The sequence below is a fragment of the Molossus molossus genome, unplaced genomic scaffold (genome assembly GCF_014108415.1).
Source record: "Molossus molossus isolate mMolMol1 unplaced genomic scaffold, mMolMol1.p scaffold_m16_p_23, whole genome shotgun sequence".
In the NCBI taxonomy this organism is placed as follows: Eukaryota; Metazoa; Chordata; class Mammalia; order Chiroptera; family Molossidae; genus Molossus; species Molossus molossus.
This window is the reverse complement of record NW_023425359.1, coordinates 10942349-10968008: the sequence shown is the minus strand read 5'-3', so window position 1 is coordinate 10968008 and position 25660 is coordinate 10942349. Positions and strand designations below refer to the sequence as shown.

At 54.4% G+C, this 25660-nt stretch overlaps 1 protein-coding gene across 6 annotated transcripts in view; it reads left to right on the top strand.

The window, feature by feature from the left end:
• AKT3 (AKT serine/threonine kinase 3) overlaps window positions 1–12692 on the top strand; it is a 216822-nt gene extending 204130 nt beyond the window's left edge. For 2 of the 6 annotated variants that reach the window (XM_036277572.1, XM_036277569.1), the window contains exons 13-14: window positions 492–594; window positions 7782–11212. In XM_036277572.1, coding sequence (XP_036133465.1) covers window positions 492–594; window positions 7782–7867 — 189 coding nt within the window. In that variant the 3' untranslated portion in view covers window positions 7868–11212. Of the gene's footprint in view, window positions 1–491; window positions 595–846; window positions 882–7781; window positions 11213–12453 lie in introns of those variants that run through there. The other 4 variants (XR_004961421.1, XM_036277567.1, XM_036277568.1 and 1 more) reach the window with 4 other exon arrangements.
• The last annotated feature ends 12968 nt before the right edge of the window (window positions 12693–25660 follow it).

Genomic DNA, 25660 nt, shown 5'->3' with positions numbered 1-25660 from the left:
ATGAAAGACCTTTATAATGAAAACAAACGTAGTATTAAGAGAAAGTAGACACCTAAAGTATGAAGAGATATGCTGTGCTCATGATTTAGAAAACTCAGTATTTTTAAGATGTCTTTTCTCATGAAATCGGTATATAAAGTCAACACAATCCCAATCAAGAACCGGCAGGCAATTTTGCAGAAATGTTAATTCAAAGATTCATATGAATGCAAAGGACCTAGAATACTCTCCAGGACAGACATTTCAGTAGTCTCTTCCCACCCTATTCTTTGGTTCTCGTGTGTTCATTTTCACATAATAACTAAAGTTGTACACAGAACAACTACCTACTCTCCTGCGCTTAGACTGTTCACCTGGAGACCCCCCAACCTTCCGCCGCAACGCAGGGGTCTAGTCTCTTGCTCTTCAGGTAGTTATTTGCTCTCCATTTTCTCCTAAAATTTTTCCTAAACTGAAATCTGTTAACAGTATTTTTTTCTTTCTTCTTACAGCTTGTACCTCCTTTTAAGCCTCAAGTAACATCTGAGACAGATACCAGATATTTTGATGAAGAATTTACAGCTCAGACTATTACAATAACACCACCTGAAAAATGTAAGTAAATGTAGGAGGCGATCATAACATTCTAACATAATAGAAGAAAATGGTCATTTTTTTATTAGATATTTTCAAGATCGAATTCAGTGACTTACTTTATTCCATTTAAGAATGGAGTTAGTTCCCAGTATGGGAATATAAACACAGGCAGCTAAGAGAAAAGTGTTTTCGGGTAGGAAAAATTATATAGGGAAAAGTTGTAAACTGAGAATTATAGACTCATTAGCCCTTCCTTCTGTTGTCCAATAGATCCTTTGGACATCAACTGAAAGGAATCTGAAATAGAGACTTTCCATGTTGCCCAGTCACATACTACCATCAGAATGTTTCTAATTTTGGTCTCCCACTTACTCGTTTTAAAATTCACTTTAATTCGAATCATTCTTTTTTACTCATCTTTTTCTTAAGAATATCTGTGAAGACATAGTTCAGTTTGCTAGTAATCTCTGGTGCCTATAAATTAAGTTACACATCTGTTAAACCAGTATGTTCATGTACCACTTAGAACCATTCCACACCCATCCGTGTGCCCACTCTTTGACAAGTGCCTTGAATACGTGGGCGCGAGTGAAGGCAGAGGTTATCAGATATAGGTTATAAACATTCTCCTGTGCTGACAAAGGTCTGTGTCTGTCATCATTACTTTAGAAATGGTAAAATTGAGCTTCAGGGACATATGTGGGTAGCTAAAAGATTTTATGTTCCTTTTCCTCTTTTTTGATAATCCTCACCCAAGCATGTTTTTCCCATTGATTTTTAGATAGAGTGAAATGGAGGGAAGGAGACAGGGAGAGAAGGAACCATTTATTTGAGACACATTGATTGGTTGCCTCCCGGGTGACCAGGGATTGAACCTGCGACCCTTCAGTCCATGGGTGGATGTTCTAACCGCTGAGCCAAAGTGGCCAAGGCTTTTTTTTTTTTAATTCTCACCCGAGGACATTTTTCCATTTCTTTGTTCAGATAGAGTGGGAGGGAGAGAGAGAGACATCCACATGAAAGGGACACATCGAGTGGCTGCCACCCGCATGACCCAACCAGGGCCAGGGACAAACTGCAACGGAGGTACGTGCCCTTAGCAGGAACCGAACCTGGGTCTCTCTGGACCGCAGGCCGACGCTCTAACTGCTGAGCCAAACCGGCCAGGGCAGTTAAGGACCTCTTAACTTCTGTTTTAAAAGGGAAGAAATTGAAACCCAGAGAAAAAGTGAACTTGTCAAAGTCCCACAGTCAGTGTCAGCCGTAGCCAGGCCGACTCAGCGGGGTGGCCGTCGCCCGGGCTGAGCTGTGGAGTGGCAGTTGTTGAAGTGCCAGTCGGTCGGCCACCTGTGGCCCGGCGGTGGGCGTCCTCTCGGCCTCACGTGCCGTAGCTCGACTCTTAGAATCTCTGCGTGGAGAAGACAGTGCGAAGGCTCGTGGAGTTTGGGGCAAGTGTCTGAGGATGGTCTGAGTAGTGACAGTGGGCACAGGCCTTGGCTTCCACCCGCGTGGACTGTGCTGGAATGGCTGTCTGAAATGCAGGGCGACACCAGGGAGTTGCTGGATTGGCCCAGGAGTCCTGTCCACCACAGAGGACTGGCTGGGCCACATCGCTCAGGTGCAGCCTTGACTGTCGTCAGACCATGGCACCCCCTTGCTCATCAAACCCTCCAGCGTTCCCATCGCCCCTGCAGCCACACTGCTCGCGCTGGCTCCCACAGCCATCGGATCTGGTCCCGTCCACCTCCTGACCTCATCCTGCCCCGTCTCCCCCACGGCCACACCTTGGCATGCCACGTCTCAGGCCGTGGGGCCGGGTGCTCTCCCCGGAGTGCTCTCTGCCCAGACATCTGTGCGAACTATTCCTCTTGTTCCTCACAGCTCAGCTGAAATGTCACTTGTCAGAGAGTGTTCTGTGACCCCCCTGGAAACAAGGCACAGCCACCGACACTGGCTGCCCACCCTTAACTCTCAGCCTCGGCACCTTTACCAGTGACGCTGTGCTTCTGGGAACGTGTGCCCGCTGTCGTTCCTCCAGCTAGGATGCGGCCGCTCTCGGGAGGGGGACCGGCGTCTGCTCCCTGCTGGCCCACTCCTAGCTGGGCGCGGCCAGCACAGCAGGTCGATAACTGCATTAAATGAGCGAACAAAGTGTGGTGGGGCCGGAAGGAGGCCCCGGTCTCGGCAGATGCTGCGGCCCGTGGGAGACCAGGATCTGTGCTGTCCTCCCAGGTGACATCCGCAGTGGGCGTGGGAGCATAAGGCCTAACATGTCCCTGTCTCGGCCTCAGCCTCCCTGAGACAGTTTCTGCTATTAAATGGAGCTTCTGGCATTGGGGACTCTTAGGACAACTAAATATGTGATTTTGGACATCACAGATTTAAATAGTGGGCTCTAAATGCAAAGCCATGAGGACAGACTTCCCTTCAGAAACTTAAAAGTGAGATCCCAGTGTGGACCAGGGTGGGGCGGGGGCGCCGGTCTTGGCCCTGCCCGTGTGGACCAGGGTGGGGTGGGGGTGCCGGTCTCGGCCCTGCCCGTGTGGACCAGGGTGGGGTGGGGGGCGCCGGTCTCGGCCCTGCCCGTGTGGACCAGGGTGGGGCGGGGGCGCCGGTCTCGGCCCTGCCCGTGTGGACCAGGTGGGGTGGGGGGCGCCGTCTCGGCCCTGCCCGTGTGGACCAGGGTGGGGCGGGGGGCGCCGGTCTCGGCCCTGCCCGTGTGGACCAGGGTGGGGCGGGGGCGCCGGTCTCGGCCCTGCCCGTGTGGACCAGGGTGGGGCGGGGGGCGCCGGTCTCGGCCCTGCCCGTGTGGACCAGGGGTGGGGCGGGGCCGGTCTCGGCCCTGCCCGTGTGGACCAGGGTGGGGCGGGGGGCGCCGGTCTCGGCCCTGCCCGTGTGGACCAGGGTGGGGTGGGGGCGCCGGTCTCGGCCCTGCCCGTGTGGACCAGGGTGGGGCGGGGGGCGCCGGTCTCGGCCCTGCCCGTGTGGACCAGGGTGGGGCGGGGGCGCCGGTCTCGGCCCTGCCCGTGTGGACCAGGGTGGGGGTGGGGGCGCCGGTCTCGGCCCTGCCCGTGTGGACCAGGGTGGGGTGGGGGCGCCGGGCTCGGCCCTGCCCCTGTGGACCAGGGTGGGGGTGGGGGCGCCGGTCTCAGCCCTGCCCGTGTGGACCAGGGTGGGGTGGGGGCGCCGGGCTCGGCCCTGCCCGTGTGGACCAGGGTGGGGTGGGGGCGCCGGTCTCAGCCCTGCCCGTGTGGACCAGGGTGGGGTGGGGGCGCCGGGCTCGGCCCTGCCCCTGTGGACCAGGGTGGGGGTGGGGGCGCCGGGCTCAGCCTGCCTCTCACTGGCTCCGAAGGCAGCGGTGAGCATCTCTTTAGAAAGACACCTAAAAGGTTTGAACAGCCCTAGGTTTTTATTTTATTTAAGCACCAGATGAACCAGTCTGTCGTGTTCTTCGCTCCGGGATCCAACACAGGAGGCCTGTTGATAGGCTCAGTGCAGTGCATGCCTGGGGAGGGCGGGCGCCGGCACGGGTGGGGTGGGGGCGCCGGCAGGAGTGGGGGTGGGGCTGGGGGTGGGAGTGGGGGTGGGGGTGGACGACGGTAAGGAGGGAGCACAGCAGAGCTCTTGGTCAGGAGCAAGTGAAGTGAGAGCTTGGAGGGGGCGCCTCCGGCCAGCGTCCTTGTCTAGGGTCGGCTTGAACCGCAGAGCTCTGCCCGTGAGCGACCAGATGTCCTCCACGCGGCTTCCCGCCACGTCCCCGACGCCAGGCTCCTGTGCTGGTTGTCGTGGCGAGAACGGCACTCATGGGCATCCTGCTCCACTTCTAAACCTTCTGGAACGAAACTGAAACGCGGAAGGTGTGTTCAGTCACCGGCGCAGTTTCTAGAATCCGTCTGAACCTCGGCCTCAGCTGCTCCATCGGTGCTGCGGGGACCCGAGGGGCGGCAGGTGCTCGTGGCATGGCACGTGTCACCACTAACAGCAGCTCTGCTCTTGAAAACATAGATGTCATTGTAGACGTGGTTTGCGCTGAATAAAACCAGTGACTCAGTGTTTTTTAAAGACGATAACATTGAGACAGGGATGGATCCATTGTAGTGACTTCCTCCAAGGTGGGTGTCCGGTTTGGGTCTATGGGCATCAGAAGTGGGTGTGGTCTTGCCCTGGTACTGGGCCTGGACGGCCCAAGAACATGAGTCCAGTGATGTCACCTGTGTCTCATCTCGCAGGGTTGACCGGGCTGGGGGGACACTGAGCTCGCCATCTCGTTTCCCGATCCAGGTCTAGAGGAAAATCAGATGACACTGCTCGTCAGAGTGGGCTGAGGCCCGCCGGGCCCCAGCAGCCTGTCCCGGGTGCCTGTCCCGGGTGCCTGTCCCGGGTGACTCGGCTCCGGCGGCCTCTGGCACAAGGTCGCAGGGGCTGCGCTCCGCTGTAGGGACCGGCCTCAGAGGATGGGGCCAAACCCCTGGCTTCTCCCGGGGACGGCGGTGCCGGCAGTGGCTGGTTCCTGGGCGTGTGTCCTGCATCCCTGCGCCGGCAGGTCAGAGGCGCAGGGAAACCAGCTGTGATCACACTGAACATAGTCTTTCCTTCTTCCCCTCGGACAGTGTGCTGGTGAGACGCCGCAGCTCGCGGCCGATGCTCACAGCCGCCCCGTGGCCCACTCGGGGGGCTTGTCTCCCCACTCGCCACCTTGCTTTTATGAAACAGAATGGAGTGATTTTTTTAGAACAAGTCAGCAGTTAGAAAGGCAAAATGTCCCTCTTCTACCAACAGCTGCAGTAACGCGCCAGATTGTCCTCGCCGGTGTTAATTAACGGAACAGATTTTGGAACGTGTCGTCTTGCATTAGATGCATTGCTGGTGCTCTGCCTTCCTTGTGCAGAGAGGAGGGTTTCTGTGCGCTCCCGTGGCCTCGCCTGCCGCATGATACACTGGTTCGGTGTTCTCAGAGGACGGGGCCCCTGATGCTGGGGAGGCAGGGGCGCAGGCGTGGGGCGTGCATCGAGCCTTCTGTGGTCTTTGTCCAGATGGGTGCGTTTTGGGGTTTTTGTAGCCTGGCTCGCGTTCATTATCACCCTTGCTCCCTGCGAGCCTCCTCTCTGAACAGCAGGTATTGGTAGCGTGGGTGGGCGTGGATGGGCGTGGGTGGGCGTGGAGGGCTCTGGGGGCAGTCAGCTGCGTGGCTGCCACTTGCTTCTAGCCCCCCCCCCCTGAGCCCCACCTGCCTGCAGCTCCGGACGCCCAGAGACCCCACATGGCTGCCTTTCAGGCCCACAGCCCTCGCTCTGACCAAGCGTGAAAGATCAGGAGGGACATACTGGCTTTAAAGAAGATGGAGGTGTGGGGCCCTCGCGTGGTTGCGGACAAGGCTTAGCTCTCTTTGCATTCAGAAATGCGTCTAATTTGTTTACTGTGCAGAGACACACCCAGCAAAACAGAGTTGCTAATGGGGAAAACTGATTTTTTGAAACATGATTGGCACATGTCAGAATCGGAGCATTGAGATTTCAGCTGCCTTTTCTCTAGAGAGTTTCTACTGGGTGGCTCAGGGACAGGCACGCGGTCTGCAGCTCCTGCGTCATCCGTGGGTCTGAAAGCACCGTGGGAAGTGGCCCATCTCAGGATGCACGTGGTCCGCTTGGTGCCGGCCAGCATGTGTCAGGAGGCAGAGGGGCCCTCAGTCGCAGTGTCACTGAGATGTCAGGTTAAAGGGGGAGAGGTGTGCAGGGAGCAGAACAAAGCTTCCCGATGGGCTCTTCCCACCAAATACAGTGGTATTTTCTGGTACATTCAAGGCCACACATTCTGGTTAGCAACATGATCCTGTTTCTGGAGACTTCTGTGTGAAGGTAGAAGACAGAGGAGAAGAACAGGACAGAAGGGCAGGAAAGTTCCTTGTTCCCCAGAGGGACGCAGAGCATCAGAGCCCGTGGGAACAGCGGGATCTGGCCGTGCTCCTTCCCCCGTTAACGAAATGGATGCCCCCTGGAGGGGCTGGACGTGGAAAGAATTGGTCTTGCACGTGTATGTATCAGAGGAAATGGGACGGTGCTGCTGGAAGATCCCCTCGCTTCTCTGCACGCAGGTCAGCCTGCGATCGAACGCCGAGGTGTCAGGGGGGAGCCTCCCCGCAGGCAGCGAGCCGGGGCTGGGGGCCGCAGGGTCTCTGCCCAGAGCAGAAGCACAGGGGATACTGTGGGTCAGGGCGTGTCCCGACGGTGCTCATGGTCACAGCTGTGATGGGAGGAGATCGGGTGCTCATTTGTCGTCATCCAAACACAGGACAGGAGGAGAAACAAGAGGGAGCAGTCGCCTAAATGTCAACAGCCTGTCCTCAGCTTCTTCTCCGTCTGCTCCCTGGTGAACTAGCGCATAGATGCCGACATCTTTCCCTCTGTCTCCTCTTCATTCTGGTTCCAAATTTTATTGTGGGAGAACTGGGAATGATAAGTTAAGGCAGATCTGAGATGTAGAATACATGTAAAATGCTAAACATGTACCCACGGACTCAGATGAAATGAACCCTAGGAAGCTTTATTTGCCCGTCACACTTAAAGTACCACAAGGAATAGTCACCGGCGTTCGAAGACACTGGTGCCGGGTTCCAGGCGGGTGGCTCGGGTGCTCAGAGGCTGACGGCCGTCACTTTGACACGCGGTCTCATGCAACTGAAGGATATTCAAGATTGTTCTAATTTTTTGTTGTTGTTGTTCAGATAGAGTGGGAGGGAGGGAGAGAGAGAGAAACATCGACGTGAAAGGGACACATTGAGTGGCTGCCACCCGCACAGCCCTAACCAGGGCCGGGGACAAACTGCAACCGAGGTACGTGCCCTTAGCGGGAACCGAACCTGGGTCTCTCTGGACCGCAGGCCGACACTCTAACCGCTGAGCCAAACCGGCCAGGGTGATTGTTCTAATTTTTAAAATTTTGTTTTCTCCCGTGGTTTTTTCAGTTTATTGAGTCTGAAAATGTGTCTTGAAGGTGATGATTGGATAGTATTAGTTCTTCATAGATCACGTGTTCAGAAATGAGAGAATGTTAAAATAAGTTTAGCGGCTGCATGTTTCATTGATCAAAAAAGTTTCCAGGAGCAGTTGCCTGGGGTAAGCTTCATTATGTGGGACCTCGCAACTATGCAGAGCAGAGTCGTGTTGCCAGAAACAACTGTGACACTGAAAGGGCTGTTCCCTCCGCAGATGACGAGGACGGCATGGACGGCATGGACAACGAGCGGCGGCCGCACTTCCCGCAGTTCTCCTACTCCGCCAGTGGGCGCGAATAGTCTCACTCGCTGCTTCTCCGCCACCCAGACTTGTTCCCGAACACGGCTCCCGGACAGCAGACCAGCCCCGGCTCTCACGGACAGCAGGGCGCCTGCAGACATCCCAGACCGACCCCAGGTCTTCACCCCGCCACCTCTCACACACCCGAGAACACACATACACGCAGATACACTCGACTTTTTGTTTTGCATGAAATTGTATCTCAGTCTAAGGTCTCATGCTGTTGCTGCTACTGTCTTACTATTATAGCAACTTTAAGAGGTGATTTTACAATCTTGGGAAGTCATGAGCCCACCATGGTTCATCTGTGCACCAGTTTCTCATCTTCTGATCTTTCAGTTTCTGTTTTTCTCTAACAGTGAAGGATAAATGAGATACACTGATTCTAGGTACATTTTTTAACTTTCTAGAAGATAAATCTAAAACTAATTAGACTAAGAAGATTTGGTTTATAACTCAGAACAAGCAGTTGTGGAAGGGCGGGGATGTGCGTATGCAGATTTCAGTGACGCGTCAGGTCCGTGCGCAGGGTGGGCCCGTCTCCCCCGGATCTGGCTGGAGTTCACTAGGAAGCGTTTCCGAAGGACTGAACTGTTGAGGTGTGTATCTATCTCAATATATGTGTGTAAATTCCTGTTGGATCCTGCAGAGGAAGCTGGTGTTACACTTGGACATCTAGACCTCACGGGCAGTCGTGGGCAAAGGGACATCGCCCTACGAGGAAGGAAGCATATGCACAGCTGAGTCAAGGTCATTTCAAGGTCTGTGATAGGATCTGCACCAGAGAGCATTTTTTTCCCTGTGCTTGGAAATCTTTTTTTCCATTATAATGTTTATCGCCTCTGATGGCTGAAGAATGTAGACAGGTATAATGATCTGCTTTTCACCAAAATTTGTACACCAAGGTGAACAGGTGTTTGCCATACTTGTTTTAATTTTTCATTTCAGTTCTACGTGAGTTAGCTTTTTCTCGGATGTTAAAACGTTGAATGTCCTTTTACGATTTTGTTTATATTGCAGTAGTATTTATTTTTTAGTGATGAGAATTGTATGTCATGTCAGCAAATGCAGCGCCAACTTACATAAAATAGACGCACTGCAGTTTATTGTGACCCACGTGCAAGGAATGTACACGCCGCCGAGATTCATGCACTTTTTCTCCTTTGTGAAAACATTCTGATGAGGCTCTGAAATTGTACATAGTGGTTAGAATTTGGTTTTGGGAGAAGATATGCTGTCTTCTAACCCCTTGGTGCTAAAATGAGAAAATCCCTAAGTACCCATGCCAAGGGGTTAATGAAACACATGGGTGTTGATGTTTGCTCATTTGAGAATTGAGGTGTTCTGACGGCAACATAATGAAATGAGGAAAATTGAGACCTGAGGGATGATAAATGAACCTACTTAGCAAAATGAACACATCTCAAGTATTTAGTGCAAGATGAGAACCTGGTGTGTTTATTCTGATTCTGGTACATTTATCACTGAATTAAGCCATCAGGGAAACAAAACGAAACAAAAAAAGAACACCTCCAACTTTTCTTTTTCTGTATATACTCATGTCCCCAAGTTCCAACATTTCTCACTGAAAGGGGACATGTATGCAGACCTCATCTTTCTCCTTCACTGATGACGATCTTCAGATTAAACCTTTGGTGCTAGGAGCTGACATTTTCCAAAGCAGCCTGTGAAACCCAGGGGGCGGCTCCGCGGAGTGATGTGGAGACGTACTTTAGGTAAATAACCGACAGCTCCCAACGGAAGACCACGGTGTGACGTGGTGTCGTGGCCGCGTGGGACGGCAGAGCAAGTGACCTTGAGCAGGATGATCATACCCAATGCAGATGTCTTAGCCTCTCGACGCGATAGCGTGGACTTAGACAAATCACTGCTGGCAGTGGCTGGGCCACTGGACTGCGGGGGCTACAGGGCATTTTACTGAGGCAGCTAAGACACACTCAGACCTAGATTTCACCCTAATGTTTCCTATTTCTGCCCGAGCGAAGTTCACCTTCAGAGGCGAGCAGGAAGGTGCATAGGTGGTAGTTCACTCACTCACACATTGCTCAGCTTGTTTTGTTCACTCGGAAGGACGTGGAGTGTTTCACATTGACGAGAATGTAGACGGAGGGTATGTCTTGTCAGTTGTCTTGCATCCATTTGATGAAGGAAACAGGTGAGAGGAGGAGAGAGCTGGACGGGCTGCTCCCGGCACGGGTTCCAGCGGGAGGTGTGACTCCAGACACTGAGCACATCTGTAGCTTTCTTGTTTGTGTGTTTGCTTTCCAAACCTCAAGGTGATTTCCATGACCTTGGCCAAGGATGCATCCTGGAGACGGATGGCAGCAGAGACAGTGCCCCAGGCTGGCCGCTCCTACAGCTGCGCTGAGTCCCCAGCCTGCGCTCGGGCGCCGCCTCTCACCCCCAGGGCTCCGGTAGAGTCACACCAGGTGTTTTCTTGGCTTCGGTTTCGGGACTCATCCCGTCCTGTCCCAGGTGGCAGTCAGCTGGCGTGGAGGCTGACAGCAGTGCATTGGAGGGGATCCCTAAAACTCCCCGTGTCTGCCTGCAGCGGTAGTGCGGGTTCGGCAGGTGGAGAGGCCTGCACCCCGGGATGGCCCGATCAGCACGCAGGGCAGAGGGGGCGGACTCCGCTCCAGCTGCGCGCTGGCCTTGGCTGTCTTGAAGGCGCTTGGCCGTTTCTGCGTGGAGTGCTGGCAGGGTTGCTCACGGCTTTGCTTTCCTCACTAACTCCGTAGTGTTGTCCCGGTCCTCTCTTCCATTGCCCTACCTGATTTCCGGCTTCTTAAAGCTGACTGTTCTCGCGAGGGCCCCTTGCTCCTCCTCGGGGACACGAGTGGGCCTTCCTTCCTAGCTGCAGGTCTGCATATCACACCTCAGTGTACACACTTTGCTGCTACTGTTTGTACTGTCCCAGTAGACTCCTCATCTGGCTCCTGGTAGTGCATTACAGGCGAGCATGGAATGTAAAGTATTTATTTAAATAAAAAGAAAACCTCTGAATTGGTAATTGAATTACCTCCCTGTAGCTTTATAGTTTCTTGACCTTGCTAGTTCTTTCATTAGATCCACACGAGATCTAGTCATCTGGTTAAGGATTTTAAGCAGACGCAACTATGAACCCAAGAAACTGTATTACTATTACTGTTGGTCATACTAAAACTGTTTATTTCCTCAAGTATATGACCCACAAGGATGTGAAATAACGACAGAAACTGTTTTTGTACACTGTACATCCTTAGTATTTTTACACGTATCTGATGGGGTGCCCGTTCCCTCCCTTCGTACAGACAGCTTAAATAAAGCTCTGTGTCAATCTGCTATTTCTTGTTTGTTGTTGTTGGACGTGGCTCTGGAATCGCAGAAAATTAAAGACTATTCTTTTCTGAAAGTAAAAAGATTTTTAATAGCTTCACCTGGTATTAACCTACCCTGTAAAAAAAAAAAAAATGTGACAGGCAACTATGTAAATTTCTTGTAGCTCAAAACACACATGGGATTATCTTATGATTTTAATAAAATGGCAGTGGTGCCCTTGTACAAACCGGGATGAAGGGCTGTGTCCACAGGGGAGACGCTGAGCCCCCAGCACGGGGGTAGGACAGACCTGTGAAGCCAGGGGCGTAGGTCTCCTGCAGATCTGTGAGACCCCAATCACCTTCACACCAGACGGTTCGGACCCAGAACTCTTAAGGTGTGCAGCTCATCGGTAACGTCTTCCTGGTCATGTGTGGCTCTGCATACTTCCTTTCTGAGAATATATTTTTAGAACTTGATGGCAAATTAAACTTAGACATGGGGAATAGATGTGTAGGATGGTTGGACTACAGCTGATTTACCTGGAGTCGTTTTGGATGGGGCCTTTTTCTGATTTTACCTCATAAGCCTCCTGTGTGGAACCCGGGCTTTGCTCCTGTGACGCCACCAGCCAGAGGGACGGCCTTGGGACCACAGCTGGTCGGGCGCGTGCGTGCCTCGCACGCCAGACTCGGGGGTACCCTCACCTATGCTCTGCTCTCAAAACCACTGGGGTTGGCGGTCCAGGAGGCTAAAATAAAGTGACCTCTATAATTCTTTAAAGGTGCTATTTTTAGAATATTGTATAATTTATTTACTGTATTCCTAAACCAGAATTAGGGACAATGAACATATCTTCTGTAACAGCCTTTATGTCGAGCACATTTGACGGAATCAAACACTTCTGACTCTGAATCGAAGTTCTACTCTTTCAGGCTTGAACCTTTTCATGCTCTAGAGACTCGAGTGGTCTTGGCGTGAGCATCATCCCCACCGCCTCCAAAGCCCAACCTGTGTGGACTCTGAGAGGCCATGGTGGCAGGTCGCTGTCCTGGGGGAGCAGTGAGGCTGGGGACTTGTCCCTGCAGCCGCCCTGCCTTCAGCATCTCGTTGGCATCTTCAGAGACAACACAACATTTCAGTGCCCATGTTTATTTACGCATTTGAGGGCTTAACTGTGTCTAGTGGAAATACTATTTGAAACTAACATAATGGCCTGTGCACGGAGATTGGATAGAACTCCAAGGAATGTTGTGATTTCACTTAGCTCGTGTCCAGGCTCCTCTCAAATTCTGCATCTTGGAGAAGAACCCTAACAGCACCGAGCCAGAGATGCCTGTCTGTCTGTCTGTCGTTAGCAGAGGAGGGGACGATGCCTCGTGCTTCCTGGGATCCCGACTGTGCGAGATGAGCAGGATGAGGGTTAGCAGGGTCTTGCGGGACGTGGATGAAAGGCAACGTCGCAGGGTGATACGTAGATCGTGAAGAGGGAGAGAGACATGGATGGGAGGGGAAAGTATGGTCCTCAATACCCTTTGGCCTAGTTAAAATATGTGCCTTTTTGGTGTGTTTTGTTCATCACTACAAGGTAGAAAGTAAACATTACAATTCAAGTCTTTCAGAAGTTCGTTTATTGACATTCGTATGTGTAACATAGTATACAAATGAGCAGATTTAAAGACACAGTGACTTCAAGCCATTTCTGCAAACCTACCCCAGGAGGTCTCGTCTCTGTCCGACTCCAGCTCCAGCCCACCCATCGTGCGGGGATGCTTGGGAACACGCGTGGCAATGACGCGGCCCTGCAGCGAGGCAGTGTCCGGCGGGAAAGCCGCCGAGCACTGTGGCGTATTACGTACAAATCAGATGAATGTAGATCTCTCTTTGTAAATCATTTGTTTCGCTCTGTTTCATCCAGGTCAGCAATCAGATTGTAGCATGCTGGGCAACTGGAAAAAAAACATGATAATAAAGAGTGAGTTTAAATAGATCATGTTCTTCAATGTGATTTGTCTTCTCACTAACTCTTCTAAGTGTTTGGAGAAAACAGTTCCTTTTGCTAAAAATGTAGAAAGTATATGTAATCAACTGTATGAAAAGTATATTTCTCACCTTTACCACAGGTCAAAGCCCTTGTCCAGTAAAAATATAAGGTGAACGATTTATTTTGATTTATTGATTTGAGAGAGAAAAGGAGGAGGAGAGAGAGAAACATTGATTGTTGTTCCGCTTATTTATGCATTCACGGTTGATTCCTGTATGTGCCCTGACCAGCGATTGAACCTGAAACTTTGGTGTATCAGGACAATGCTCTAACCAGCTGAGCTACGTGGCCAGAGCCTGTTTCCTTAATGCTTTAGATCTGAAAACAACCTGTATTCCAGACATGTGTGTCTCTTAAATAAGAGCAGTCTGATGACAGGCTGTGGCCGTCACCACCCCGACCCCTGTCCAGGAGAGGAGACGCTGATTGGTGCCAGCATCTGGGTACTGCCCATGGCTCAGACCTTAGGGGAGCGCACCCAGGGGCAGGCCAAGGGTCCCCAAGACATTTCTGGGTAAATGATACATGCGGAAACCTCCCAGTGTTTAGCTGCAATTTATTGTAACATACAGAAAAGTATTTTCACCGGGAAACCACCACTGGAAGAGGGAATTTGGAGCTCGGGGGTCTCTTAGTTTTATTTTATTTTTATTTTGTATTAATTTTTTTGTTATCCTCACTCAAGGACATTTTTTCCCATTGATTTTTAGAGTGGAAGGGAGGGAGGCAGGTGGTGGGAGGAGAGAGAAACAAACATCGATGTGAGAGAGAGACACTGATTGGTTGCCTCCTGCACACACGCCCAGTGTCAAACCTGCAACCCAGGTGCGTGCTCTTGACCGAGAATCGAACCTGAGACCCTCCAGTGAGTGGGCCAATGCTCTAACTACTTCGCCACACCAGCAAGGGCAGTCTTCGTTTTAAACAGGTATAAAGGTCTCAAAACTAACTCATCAAAGTTGGGCTGGAGTCACAGGTTAGTGTGAATCCTGCTGTCCGCCCTGGCTGCCCGGCCGTCCGCATTAGTTCAGACCACACTGGAAGGTGGTGTCCGAAACTGGAGACAGGACAGTCCACAGAACACTTCCCGAGTGCCTCCTCTTCTGTGCAGGAAGCTGAGTGGACGTGGGCCTTGTCCCCTAGAGAGGCAAGTCCCCGAGATGGTAGGGACTGCGTGGGCTCAGATGACACTTGTCCTAACTCTCACTCCTGCAGATAAAGGAGAACGCGCAGGGCCCCGGCCGGCCTGCTCTCTGTTGGGGAAGCTAGAAAGACAAGCCCTTCCGAGCATGGGTTCCCGAGCTGGAGTCAGAGAGGGGCGCCTAGGACCCCAACTGAAGCCCTGGTGAAGATTTCCAGGCCAGGCCCGTGCATTAAACCAGATCAGAAGCCATGCAAGAGGAATATGTGGAAATCAGTCTGCTGACTTTTTTCCAAATGAGAAAAGGTCATGTTTACATCTCATGGAGATTTCCCGGTGTGTGAGGCACGCCGATCGTGGCTGGTGAACGCACAAGTCTGAGCAGTTTCCACGGCAGTTATAACAGCATGCGTGCCAGTGAGCACGGGGTGGCCCAGAGGTGGCCCGAGCCTTCGGGGGGCTTCTGTCCTCTGGTCCTCCCTGGTCAGGTAGCGCAGAGCCCCAGGGCCTTGCCACGGCAGGAGGGGCCCTCTGTCCTCTGTGTAATGGGCACAGAGGCTGCCAGCAGCTGGATTTGACCCTCAACACAGGGTCTCCCATGAGCACTGCTTCGCCTTCAGTCTCGACTGGACTGGCCCAGGGCAGCTCTGCCCAGTGACGGCTCAGGTGCCTCGGTCCACGCGCGGGCGTGCTGCCTGCTGACCTGGGGGCTCCGGGACGGTGGCTGGCGGCTTCCTTTCCAAGGACGTCTTTGAGAGGACAAGTGTAAGCCACAATGGGCCCATTTCAAATGAAAAATTAACACACCCATAACATGCACACAGCTCAGAACTGAAGGCAAAGGAAAGTGGGCGGCAGGGTTTTTATCTGTAACCAAGCTCCAGGAAACACACTTCCCCAGATGAGTCCTGGTGTGTGCTCCGGGGCCACCAGGAACTCATCGTCCACTGAGCTACCCTGCTGGCTCCGCTGAAACCAGGCATCTCCGGCTCCTGTGGTCCACTCAGGAGTGTCACAGATGCGAGGTCCTCAACACAGACAAGCAGGAGTCACCTGAATCCCCCCGCCCCCCGCTCCCCTTGCAGCACATCAGCTCTCACTTCTCTTCAGCGCTGCGTTTCCTTGGTTCGGGGTGAGGCCCTGTGCGCACCCCCACTCCTGTGTTCCAGTGCCCACCGGCCGGTGCTCGGCCCAGGGCCTGCAGAGCCCGACCATGGCGAGTTCAGTCCACAGCCGAATGCACGGCCCTGCGACGTCATGTTCAGTCTGTTCCCCTCAGTCTGCTGAATCTTTGAGGACATTTCTGTCCTGCTGCACGGCCGGGCATGGAGAAGCTTCCGTTACTGCCAAACTCCGGCTTCTCTGCCGTCACCTCTTGGGGACATTAGCCATGCTTGTTTCCGGAAAGTTGTCCCTTCGTCCACTCGGCAGCGATCACGGTCTGGCTGTGCAGGAGACGAGGGTGCAGGCGCCAGTGGGACCTCAGCCACTTCAGCTGTGGCTCGGCCCTGAGCCAGCATCTCCCCTCTGCCCGTCAGCTGTCACCAGGGCCCCTGGCTGTGGCCTCCTGGTGGTGTGGCCACTTCAGTGTCCGAGCTGCCCTCCAGGTTAGAGGAGGGCCCGCACGGCGCCCGGGCAGCGGCTCTGCCCTCATGTCACACCCGGCAGCGCCTCTCCCCCGAAGTCGGAGGTTGTGCCTCTGACTCTGAATTCAGAGTTTAAAAACGAGTCTCTCTGGAGGACCTGGGTGACCTCAGCTGTTCCCCAGAGACCACACTGTGGGGTCCAGTGGAGCCTTTTCTGCTGTGTCCCCCGGCCCGGCCCGGCCCGGTGGCACCTCTCCTTGCTCAGCCTGCCCAGGCCTCCGCCCAGCCTCCCCGCAGCCCCTGCGGATGGAAGCCCCGCCCCCCACCCCCCGCGCTCATGCGCAGTTTCCGTTTCTGTGTGGCCAGGTCAGACCCGCTCCTGTCCTTGGGAAGAAAGCATCTATTTTTCACTAGAGGGCGGATCCCTGCCCCCACCTCTATGTGGGGCATTCCAGGGGTGACGGAGCTGGGGAGAGCTCACCCACCCCCGGGGCACAGCCAGGACACTTTCCCAGCCAGGCCTGCTCCTTACCATGGGGGGGCACCACCCCCTTCCACCCCACCTTGCTGGGCCCAGGGAACAGATACTAGTCCCTCTAGAAACTGTCCTGCTCACTGACTTCTCCGTTCTGCTCACCTCACCTCTCTGGGGGTCTCACTGTTTCATCTGCACAAAAAGGCGCTAAATGCTGTACCACGCGGCTCTCTCGTGGGCGCCTACTGGTCAGGACACGCGTGGGTTGCGGCGGGATCTCCAGTGGGGAGTGTGCAGGAGGCAGCTGATGGATGCTTCTCTCTCACATCAATGTTTCTATCTCTCCCTTCCTCTCTAAAAAATAAATAAAAAAAAACAATCAATAAAAACATTTTTAAAAAGTCCTTTTAGACCAGAGGCGGACTTACATGGACGCTAGAAGGTGGCCAAGGGGTGCAGAGCCAAGATTGAACCTAGGTGGTTGGACCTCAGAGTCTGCGCTCTTTTTTAAAAAAAACTTTTTTCCTTTATTGCTTTTAGAGAGAAGGGAAAGGAGAGGGAGAGAAAGAGAAACATCAATGAGGGAGAACACTGATTGGCCGCCTCCTGTATGCCCTACTGGGAATCAAACTGGACCTCAGCCCGTGGGGCGACGCCCCCCCCCCCGAGCCACACGGGGGGCAGGTGGGCTCTTCATGCTGTTCTGACAGCGTGGGGAAGGCCGTGAGCGCCCAAGTCTGCACGTGAGGCATCAAGTTGAAGACGGACTGGACAGGCCACGGGGAATAAGCCAAGGGAGCCCGGGCGGCACAGCTCTGCTCGGGGAGGCGCCCTCACCAGCCCTCTGCACACCTTTGTGGGAAGGTGGCTTCGAATGTGAGTGCTGACCTGTGACAGCAGTGGCTCCCCACTCGGCGTGGGGCACAGGGCAAAGGGCGCAGGGTGCAGGGCACAGAGCACAGGACATGGTACAGGGCACAAGGCATAGTGCACAGAGCACAGGACATGGTGCAAGGCACAGGGCGCAGGGCACAGGGCGCAGGGTATGGTGCAGGGTGCAGGGTGCAAGGCGTAGGATGCAGGGCATGGTGCAGGGCACAGGGCGCAAGGCACAGGGTGCAGGGCGCAGGGTGCAAGGCGCAGGATGCAGGGCATGGTGCAGGGCACAGGGCGCAAGGCACAGGGTGCAAGGCACAGGGTGCAGGGCGCAGGGTGCAAGGCGCAGGATGCAGGGCACAGTGCAGGGCATGGTGCAGGGCGCAGGGCTGCAACTCCAGGTCAGTGGAGTCCTGCCTTGCCTACCCCCACCCCTGCCCTAAACTCTGGCTGGGCCCCTCACCCCTCCAGCTAGGCACAGCCTTTCTCAGAATCTGGCTGTTGCCAGCTGCAGAGCGGGGCAGGGGTTCACGACAAGGTCGCCGAGGCCCCAGCTCCTCATTCTTCCCTCCCGGCTGCAGGCTGGGCGCTGACAATAAAGGGCCTGGCTGGGCCGCCTCTGGGCTCCAAACGGGAGAGACCGTGGAACCCAGAAGCAGACACCCAAGGCAGAGGCAGGACAGCCTCCTTGCAGGGAAGGGGAGGGGGACCTAACTCCTCGGCTTTCTGACACAGCATCTTGGGACTGGACTTGGGGCTGGGACGTGGGGAGAGGAAGGGGACCCGTATCCAGAGGGGAGGGGTCAGTCAGAGGACAGGCAGCCTGGGGCCTGGCATCTGCTTAGCTCTCTCCCCTCTCCCCAGGGCTCACTCGAACCCAGAGCTCCCGCTGCAATTGGCGGGGTCCGGGTTTGCCGTCTTCAGCTTTGCGGGTTCCCAGAAGTCACGAGACGGCCTCTGCACAGGGGCAGGTGTCTGTGTTTTACATGAACCATGTTTCCATGGTAAACAGAGTGTACGAATTCCCAAAGGACAGACAGTGTCACCAACAGCGGAGAGCGGCGCCTCTGGCGCCTCGGTTGGAAAGCGTTGAAAATAAAGACAACATTGACATTTGGGGTTGCAATGTGACGGAATCACAGTCTTTTAAAGGCAAGAACCACTTATCTACCCACCCTGCATGTAATATTCAGTGTTTTGTTCACTTGTCTGATCGGATTAAAATATTTAGCTCCCTTTAAAATCTTGATTGTGAATTTATATCGCGAAATGTAATGTCTGACTCAGGAAGCAATAAGTGCAGCGAATGTATCTGCAGTGATATAAAATTCACTTTATTTTTCTTCCATGAGTCTTATTCGGAGATGATTCATTCTTGGACAAAGTGAACTGTTAACAACAAAGTTTGGCTTAAATGAAGCTGTGTGTGCTTTTCAGTAATAATTACGTACAGGGCCTTTAGCTGAAAAAATAAAAAGTTCAACCACGCTATCCGAGTTGCTTGGGCAAGCGTCTCTGGGGTCCTGAGACCCTTATGTTGGGAACGCAGCGAGAGGGGTCCTATGTCATCTTTGCAAACATTCAGGCAGCAGGGAGTTGGTGACATTTGAGCTGCATATGTTCAAGTGTCTTTTAAAAAAAATATGCAAGTCACTTTGGTTGACAGTGTCTTGTACACAGTTTTGAAAGAATCAGGGCAAACTTTAACAGAGTCAGTTTTTATTTGAAAAATATTTTCTGGGAATGTATCAGTGTTTATTTTTGAGACTGACAATTCGGGTGAAAATCAGGATTAAAAAAAAAAAACAATTTGGTTGCAATCAAATTGTTTGTTTTCATCTATTTAGAATTCTTTCCAAAAAAAGTCTTGGTTCAGGAGGAGGCTTTTTAATTTGCTTTATTCGGTGTATATGCTGTCCTATTTGAGCACCATCTGTCTCGCAGGTAGCTAACTTCTCATGGAGGCTCCTACTTCAGTTGGGCAAAGTCCCAGGGCTCAGAGCAGGACGCTGTGAACCCTGCAAACACACCTCAGGGACGTGCAGAGGTCGAGCAAGTGCCCCTCCCAGCAGCCCCGCCTCACAGGGCCCCACCTGAACGCAGGTGTCTGAAGCTTCCCCCTCCCTTTGCTTCAGGTCACAAACAGGGCTGCTCCCTTCATCACCCTCTGGGTCTTTGTCTCCTGTGCTGCCTTTAGCTCCTTCCCACGAGCCCTTTGGTGTACCGAGAGCCTGTGCAGGATTGTGAAGATAATCACATGCGCCTGCTGGATCCCCGCACAAGTTTAATCAGATTAGAACTTAAATTCACTGCCAAGAATACTCAAAAGTCACGGGGCCACCTGATTAGTCACAGATAAGTTCGCTTCAGACGCAGTTTCTGGAACGTAGGAGCGAGCCATCTGAAGGGGCTGGAAGGGAGCTCACCCCGACGGGACACTGGCCACGGGACCAGACGGCCTGTGGGGCAGCTGCCCCTGGAGGACGCAGATCAGCTGCAACCACACCCATCGCCCGAGCATACATCACCGAGCGGCACAGTCCGGCTGGGAGGCAGTCCCCGTGGGCACACTGCGCTCTCCCAGACCTCAGATGCTCTCTCCCCATGCGAGTCTCATTTCCTCACCAGCTGCCACCTCCCTTCCTGGACAGATGTTCGAGCCTGGGCGCTGGGTCGCAGACCCCTGACCCGGCTCCCAGCTGTCAGGCCTCGCCTCCGCCCCCTGGGATCAGGTTCCCTCCCCCACACCAGATCCTCCCCACAAGGGCCTCCCAGCCACTCCAGCAGCCCCCACAGAGACACTCCTGACCTGCAGAGAGGGGGCAGGGCGGGCGGTGCCCAGGGCCAGGCTGGGTTAGTGTGCTGAGGCCCTGTTTCTCCAGCAGGACCACGGAGCATCTCATGACACTGTGAGAGCCACTTTCTGAGAGCACCTCCACCTGAGTGAGCAGGAGATGAACAAAGCATCCTCTCCACTCAGCACTAGACTACAAGCAAGTCGGTAGAGGAGGCTGGAGCCCAGTGGGTAGCGCCCTAGCCAGGGCCATGGGTCCGCCCTGCTCCGCCCAGCCTGGCTCAGCCCCCCACAGCCTTGAAGGCCGAGGGGCGTTCTCATGCTCAGAACCGTTGCTGCGGCACAGTTAGGGTTCTTTTTTTTTTTTTTTTTTATCCTCACCCGAGGACATTTTTCCATTTTTTGTTCAGGTAGAGCGGGAGGGAGAGAGAGGAACAGAGAGAGAGAGAAACATCGATGTGAAAGGGACACATCGAGTGGCTGCCACCCGCATGACCAACCAGGGCCGGGGACAAACTTCAACCGAGGTACATGCCCTTAGCGGGAACCGAACCCGGGTCTCTCCAGACCGCAGGCTGACGCTCTAACCGCTGAGCCAAACCGGCCAGAGCACAGTTAGGGTTCTACCAGCCCCTCTGCCAGACACGCTGTGCGCATCTCAGAACAAGCAGAGTTTAGAATAAACCTTTAAACAGATGAGATGTTTCCTGTCATCTGCTTCAGGGCACAGGGCTGGGTACAGGGGACACATTGGGGGTGGGGTGTGACTCAGCTCAAAGCTGCTGCCCAGGCCAGAAAACACGCCCTCTCTCTCCTGGGCATTTTCAGTTTGATGTGCACAATTGAGTGAGTGTGCTCATTCATCCAGGCTGAGAAAATGGAGCCTACGGCTGAAACACCCCTAAACCAGAGCTGAGTCAGGAATCTGTCCAGAGAAGTAGGGAGTGTGGCCGATCACGCCAGAACCTCCGAAGGCCGTGTCCCCCGAAATACCTGGGTGACAGCAGCTTACTCTCATCACGGGCTCACTGGAACCTGGGCTCACAGTTCAAGTTCATTCCACATCGAAGCAGGTGTGGTCCACACCTGGGTGGAACGAGCAGACCTTCAGATTGGACACTCAGCAGAGAGCTTGTAAATCTGGGTCCCTGCCTCCTCGTTGAACACCAGTATCTGCTACTAAGAGCCAGTAGTTTCTCTACCACATTCCCTTCGTCCTGCTCACATCTAAATAGCCTGTGCTAAATGTGACCTGTGCCCCTGAAACACCCCTGAGAGACTGCCAGGCGGGCCAGTGTCGGAGTGCAGGGTGGACAGATCGTCTGTGCCCCAGGCAAGGGCAGAGATCTGCTCATTTTCCTGAGGACTCTGAGGTTTTGGGTTTCTTCTTTAAGTATGTCATTTGGCAATTATCAGATTTGTAAAGACCCGGAAGAGGTCGCTCAGCACCGATGGTCCAGGGTGAGGTCCCGGGTGTAGCGGGCAGATGGGAGTTAAGAGACAAGCCCCGTGGGACAGTGGTGTGGTCCAGAATGGAGAGGGAGCCACCGTGGGGAGAAGACACCCCACAATCGCTCTTCAGTAGCTCCTGACCCTCAGAGGCCGGAAGACTCGCTCATGGCCCGACCAGTGAGGCTCAGGGGACCGAGCGTCGCCCCATGGACTAAGAGGTCCCAGCTCACTCCCCGATCAGACACATGCCTGGGTTGTGGGCTCGATCCCCAGTAGGGAGCGTGCAGGAGGCAGCCGATCAATGTATGTTTCTCTCTCTCCCTCCCTTCCTGTCCCTCTTAAATAAATAAAAATAGATTTTAAAAAAAGACTCACTCATGCCAGGAGTCCCAGTCCCTCCACCACACCAGGCAGGGAGCTGGTCACCTTCCTGAAGACCCAGCACCCTGGCCTTTGGCTGGCACCATCCAGGGCCTCCGCGGGGCCCAAGCTGCCAGGTTCCGGCAGGAAGGGGCCGAGCCGGGCCGAGAGCAGGACAGACCAGTGAGCGTCGCCACCTCCCCGCCGGCTCCACAGGGCCTCTAGCTGGAGGAGGAGGAGGAGGAGAGCCTGGCCCTCTTCAGCCTACGATGTACGATTCCCGTAGGCCTTTGCGTTGGGCTGGTCGGACACTCGCTGTGCAGATGGGGAAACGGAGGCTTAGAAGAGACATCAGTGACTTGCTCAGGGTCACACGACCATGACACAGTCTGGATCAGTCCCTGTTCTGTGTGCCTGTGAACCCGTCAGAGGTTCACAAACCGGTGTCCTCCCAGCATGACCCTAATGCTTGTTAAAATGCAGATGCCTGGGCGCTCCCTGAGCTGCGCCTTGGTGTGTGTGAGCAGCGCCCTGGGATGGGTGACCCTCGGTTTCTTTCTTCATAAGCATCGCAGACAAAGTGCTGTGTGGTCTGTGGCTCAGACCTGGAGCGGCCGGAGGCACTGGGGACAGTACAGGTGTGTCCTTGTCCCCAGGCCTCAGTTCAGTGACTGGCAAGGGTGCTGGGGGCGTTGTTCACTTACTATCTATGGAACAAATGAGTACTCCGCAGAGGGATCTGGTGGGCTGAGCGGGAAAAAGCACTCGGAGGATGGTGGCCCCCGGATCCCCATCGGCACATGGTCATTTTGAGAGGACAATGAGAGACAATTTCTCCTCCTTTTCATTTCCAGATGCATGCTCCCATGAATCATGCCAAGCACGATGAGTGACATCCCCCGGGCGCTCACGCCGCACCTGGGTGCAAGCCTAATTAAAGGCTGCGGCCGCGGCCAGCCTGCGGACCCCTCATTATCCTAACAAGCTGCTGGATGGGGCAGAAAGCTCCGCTTCTGGACAGGCAGAGCAGCAGCTTAGAAATAGAAGGTTCCATCTGTGCCCGCGACTCACCTGGACACCCCACTGTCCTCCACAACCCCGGCGGTGGCCCAGGCCCCACCTGCACGGGAAAGCCTGGGCGTGGAGTCAGACTCAGCTCACGGCAGTGTCCCTACCTGCCAGCCGCAGGTGCTTGTCTGAGCCTCAGTTTCCCGCTCTGTAAGGTATGTCCCTACTTGCTAGCCGTAGATGCTTGTCTGAGCCTCAGTTTCCCACTCTGTAAGGTATGTCCCTACTTGCTAGCCGCAGATGCTTGTCTGAGCCTCAGTTTCCCGCTCTGTAAGGTATGTCCCTACTTGCTAGCCGCAGATGCTTGTCTGAGCCTCAGTTTCCCGCTCTGTAAGGAATGTCCCTACTTGCTAGCCGCAGATGCTTGTCTGAGCCTCAGTTTCCCGCTCTGTAAGGTATGGCCCACTGCCAGGCCCTCTGCTGGCTCTCACACCTCTGCTCTCATTTGGTAAGCATGTTGCCATTGTCCCACCCCACCCCCTTTTTTCTTTTTTGGGACAAAGGAAGCAACTTATCTTTGTCTACATCTTTTATTCTTTAAACTTTCTGTTTAGAAATGGCTTTATATAAGGACTTTTATAATGTACCCCCCCAGCTCAGTGATCAGCCAGGTAATTTAGGACAAGATTCTCACATTCCATTCACAATGACTCCCCTAACTGGGAGCACCCCTTTCTCGAGGCCGACCCCCAGCAGCCTCCTGGCCACCGCAGCCCCCGTGCCCACCCCGCGAAGCCCTGGCACAGGTCCCGGAGCGCTCAGCACACAGTGTGGCCCCGCGTCTCGGCCTGGGCTCCTGCCCCAGCTCCTGAAGAGGGCGGCCCGGGTCCCACAGGACCTCCCTCCTGGCCCGTTAGCCGAGCAGTGTGATCAGTGTTGACATCAGCTGCGAAGGAGACAAGCCCGTGCGGAGGAGCCCACCCAGCCGGGTGCATGTACCTGGGACCTCAGCCGCTCCACCTCCTCCGACAGGCTCTGCTTCTGCTGCAGGAGCTCGTTCTGCTTGCTCAGCAGCTGCACCAGTTGCTGGGCTGCGGCCTGGCTGTGCTTGTCCAGCTGCTTCAGCCTGGAGAGAAATCCACCGGGGGTTAGACGTGGTCCCGAGCGGGGGCAGGGCCGGCGGCAGCCCTGTCGGTGTGCCCGCGCTGTGCATGCAAACTCCGGCCGGAGCGACCCTGAGCGCGAGGCCTCGCCGGCAGTGGCCCTTGGAAGGCGCTGGGTTAGCTGAATGCAATTGTCCCAAGTGTGAAAGGAAATCAGCAGACTTCATGATTAGCAAACACACAGATAGTCGGATGAGCAGAAAAACTGGAAACTAAAACTCACAGAGGTCAAAGATGGGGGGTCTAAATGCCTCCATTGTCCACGGGAGAGGACCGGGCGGGGGAGTGGGTGCCGAGGGCGGAAGCGCTGGACGAAGGGTTTTCCATTATTAATCACCCAGTCAATCACGCGCTCCAGCGTCGCCGACCAGATGTCTTTAAAGACACTAAATCTGTCATTCTGCTTATGGGCTCCCTTTCCAGACTTGCTAATTCACTCAAACTATTATGCTCATGTGTCCACAGACGCCTCCCACACAGCCAGGAGCACGCCAGCCGTGCAGATGCGGGCTCTGGAGTAAACAGAGTCGAACAGGTAGCTGGAGCTAACCGGCCAGGAAAGAGTTTGCTGTGTCACATGCCCTTCCTTACAGTCCACTGACCGAAAGCACCAACGGTGAAATCAACTTGTGTTTTCACACACACACACACACACACACACACGAAGGATCTTTAAAGCTCAGGAAGCATTTCAAACTGCAGCTCTGTGTCCAACTTGGAGTCAGGGACCTGAAGCCTGTTCCTCAGACACTGGCCTCGGGCTGACCTGGTTTCAGGCTCCCCTGCAGGCCTTTCTGGGGGGCTCTGGGCACAACTAAGCATTTACCAGTGTCACCGTGGGCTCCAGAGGTCCGCCAGTTAGGGTGCTCTATTCAAAACGAAGACGTGGGTGTCACAAGGAAGTTTTACTTGCAGCAAATAAAGGTGAGGGGTTGGTATCTGAAGGCTGCTCCCAGGAGGGAGGCTGAGCTGTTGCTTGTATAAGCTAATTGGTCAATTATACATGGATTTCACTTGTCTACACTCACTGGCTTGGGGTCCTGTCAAGCTCATCCTGGTATGAGCTGGCTGTACCGTACCACACTGGGGGACGTTGTGACATGTAGCAAGAATAGCATTTAGCAAGCATGGCCGACACCTTGCGCCCCTGCCCTGTCTCACACCTGGGCAGAGAGCTGGGCCTCGGGGCTGGGCGGGCTCGTTGACTAAAAATGACGCAGCATCTGGACACCGCTACACCTGCTTTCTGGGACACTTAACGACACGCCAGCACTTTAGTCATTCCCTCCTCCCCACGTTCTCTTGAGGGAGACAGACGCTCAGCAGCGCATGTGCACAGCCCCCCACCCCAGGTGCAGGCCTAGCTGCCCGGCCTCCCCTCCACTGGTTCTGCAGCAGGAGAGTACGAAGGACAGGGCACGCACAGTCTTCCTCCTGTGTCCGCGGCTGCTCAGGGCCACGTTCAGGTGTCCTTCACCCCTGAGCCTGGGCTGCGGTCGGCCCGCCCGGCCTCCGTGGATCAGGCTGGGGCAGGACTGCAGGGCAAGGATCTTCCACCCAAGGGCGCCCCCTGCT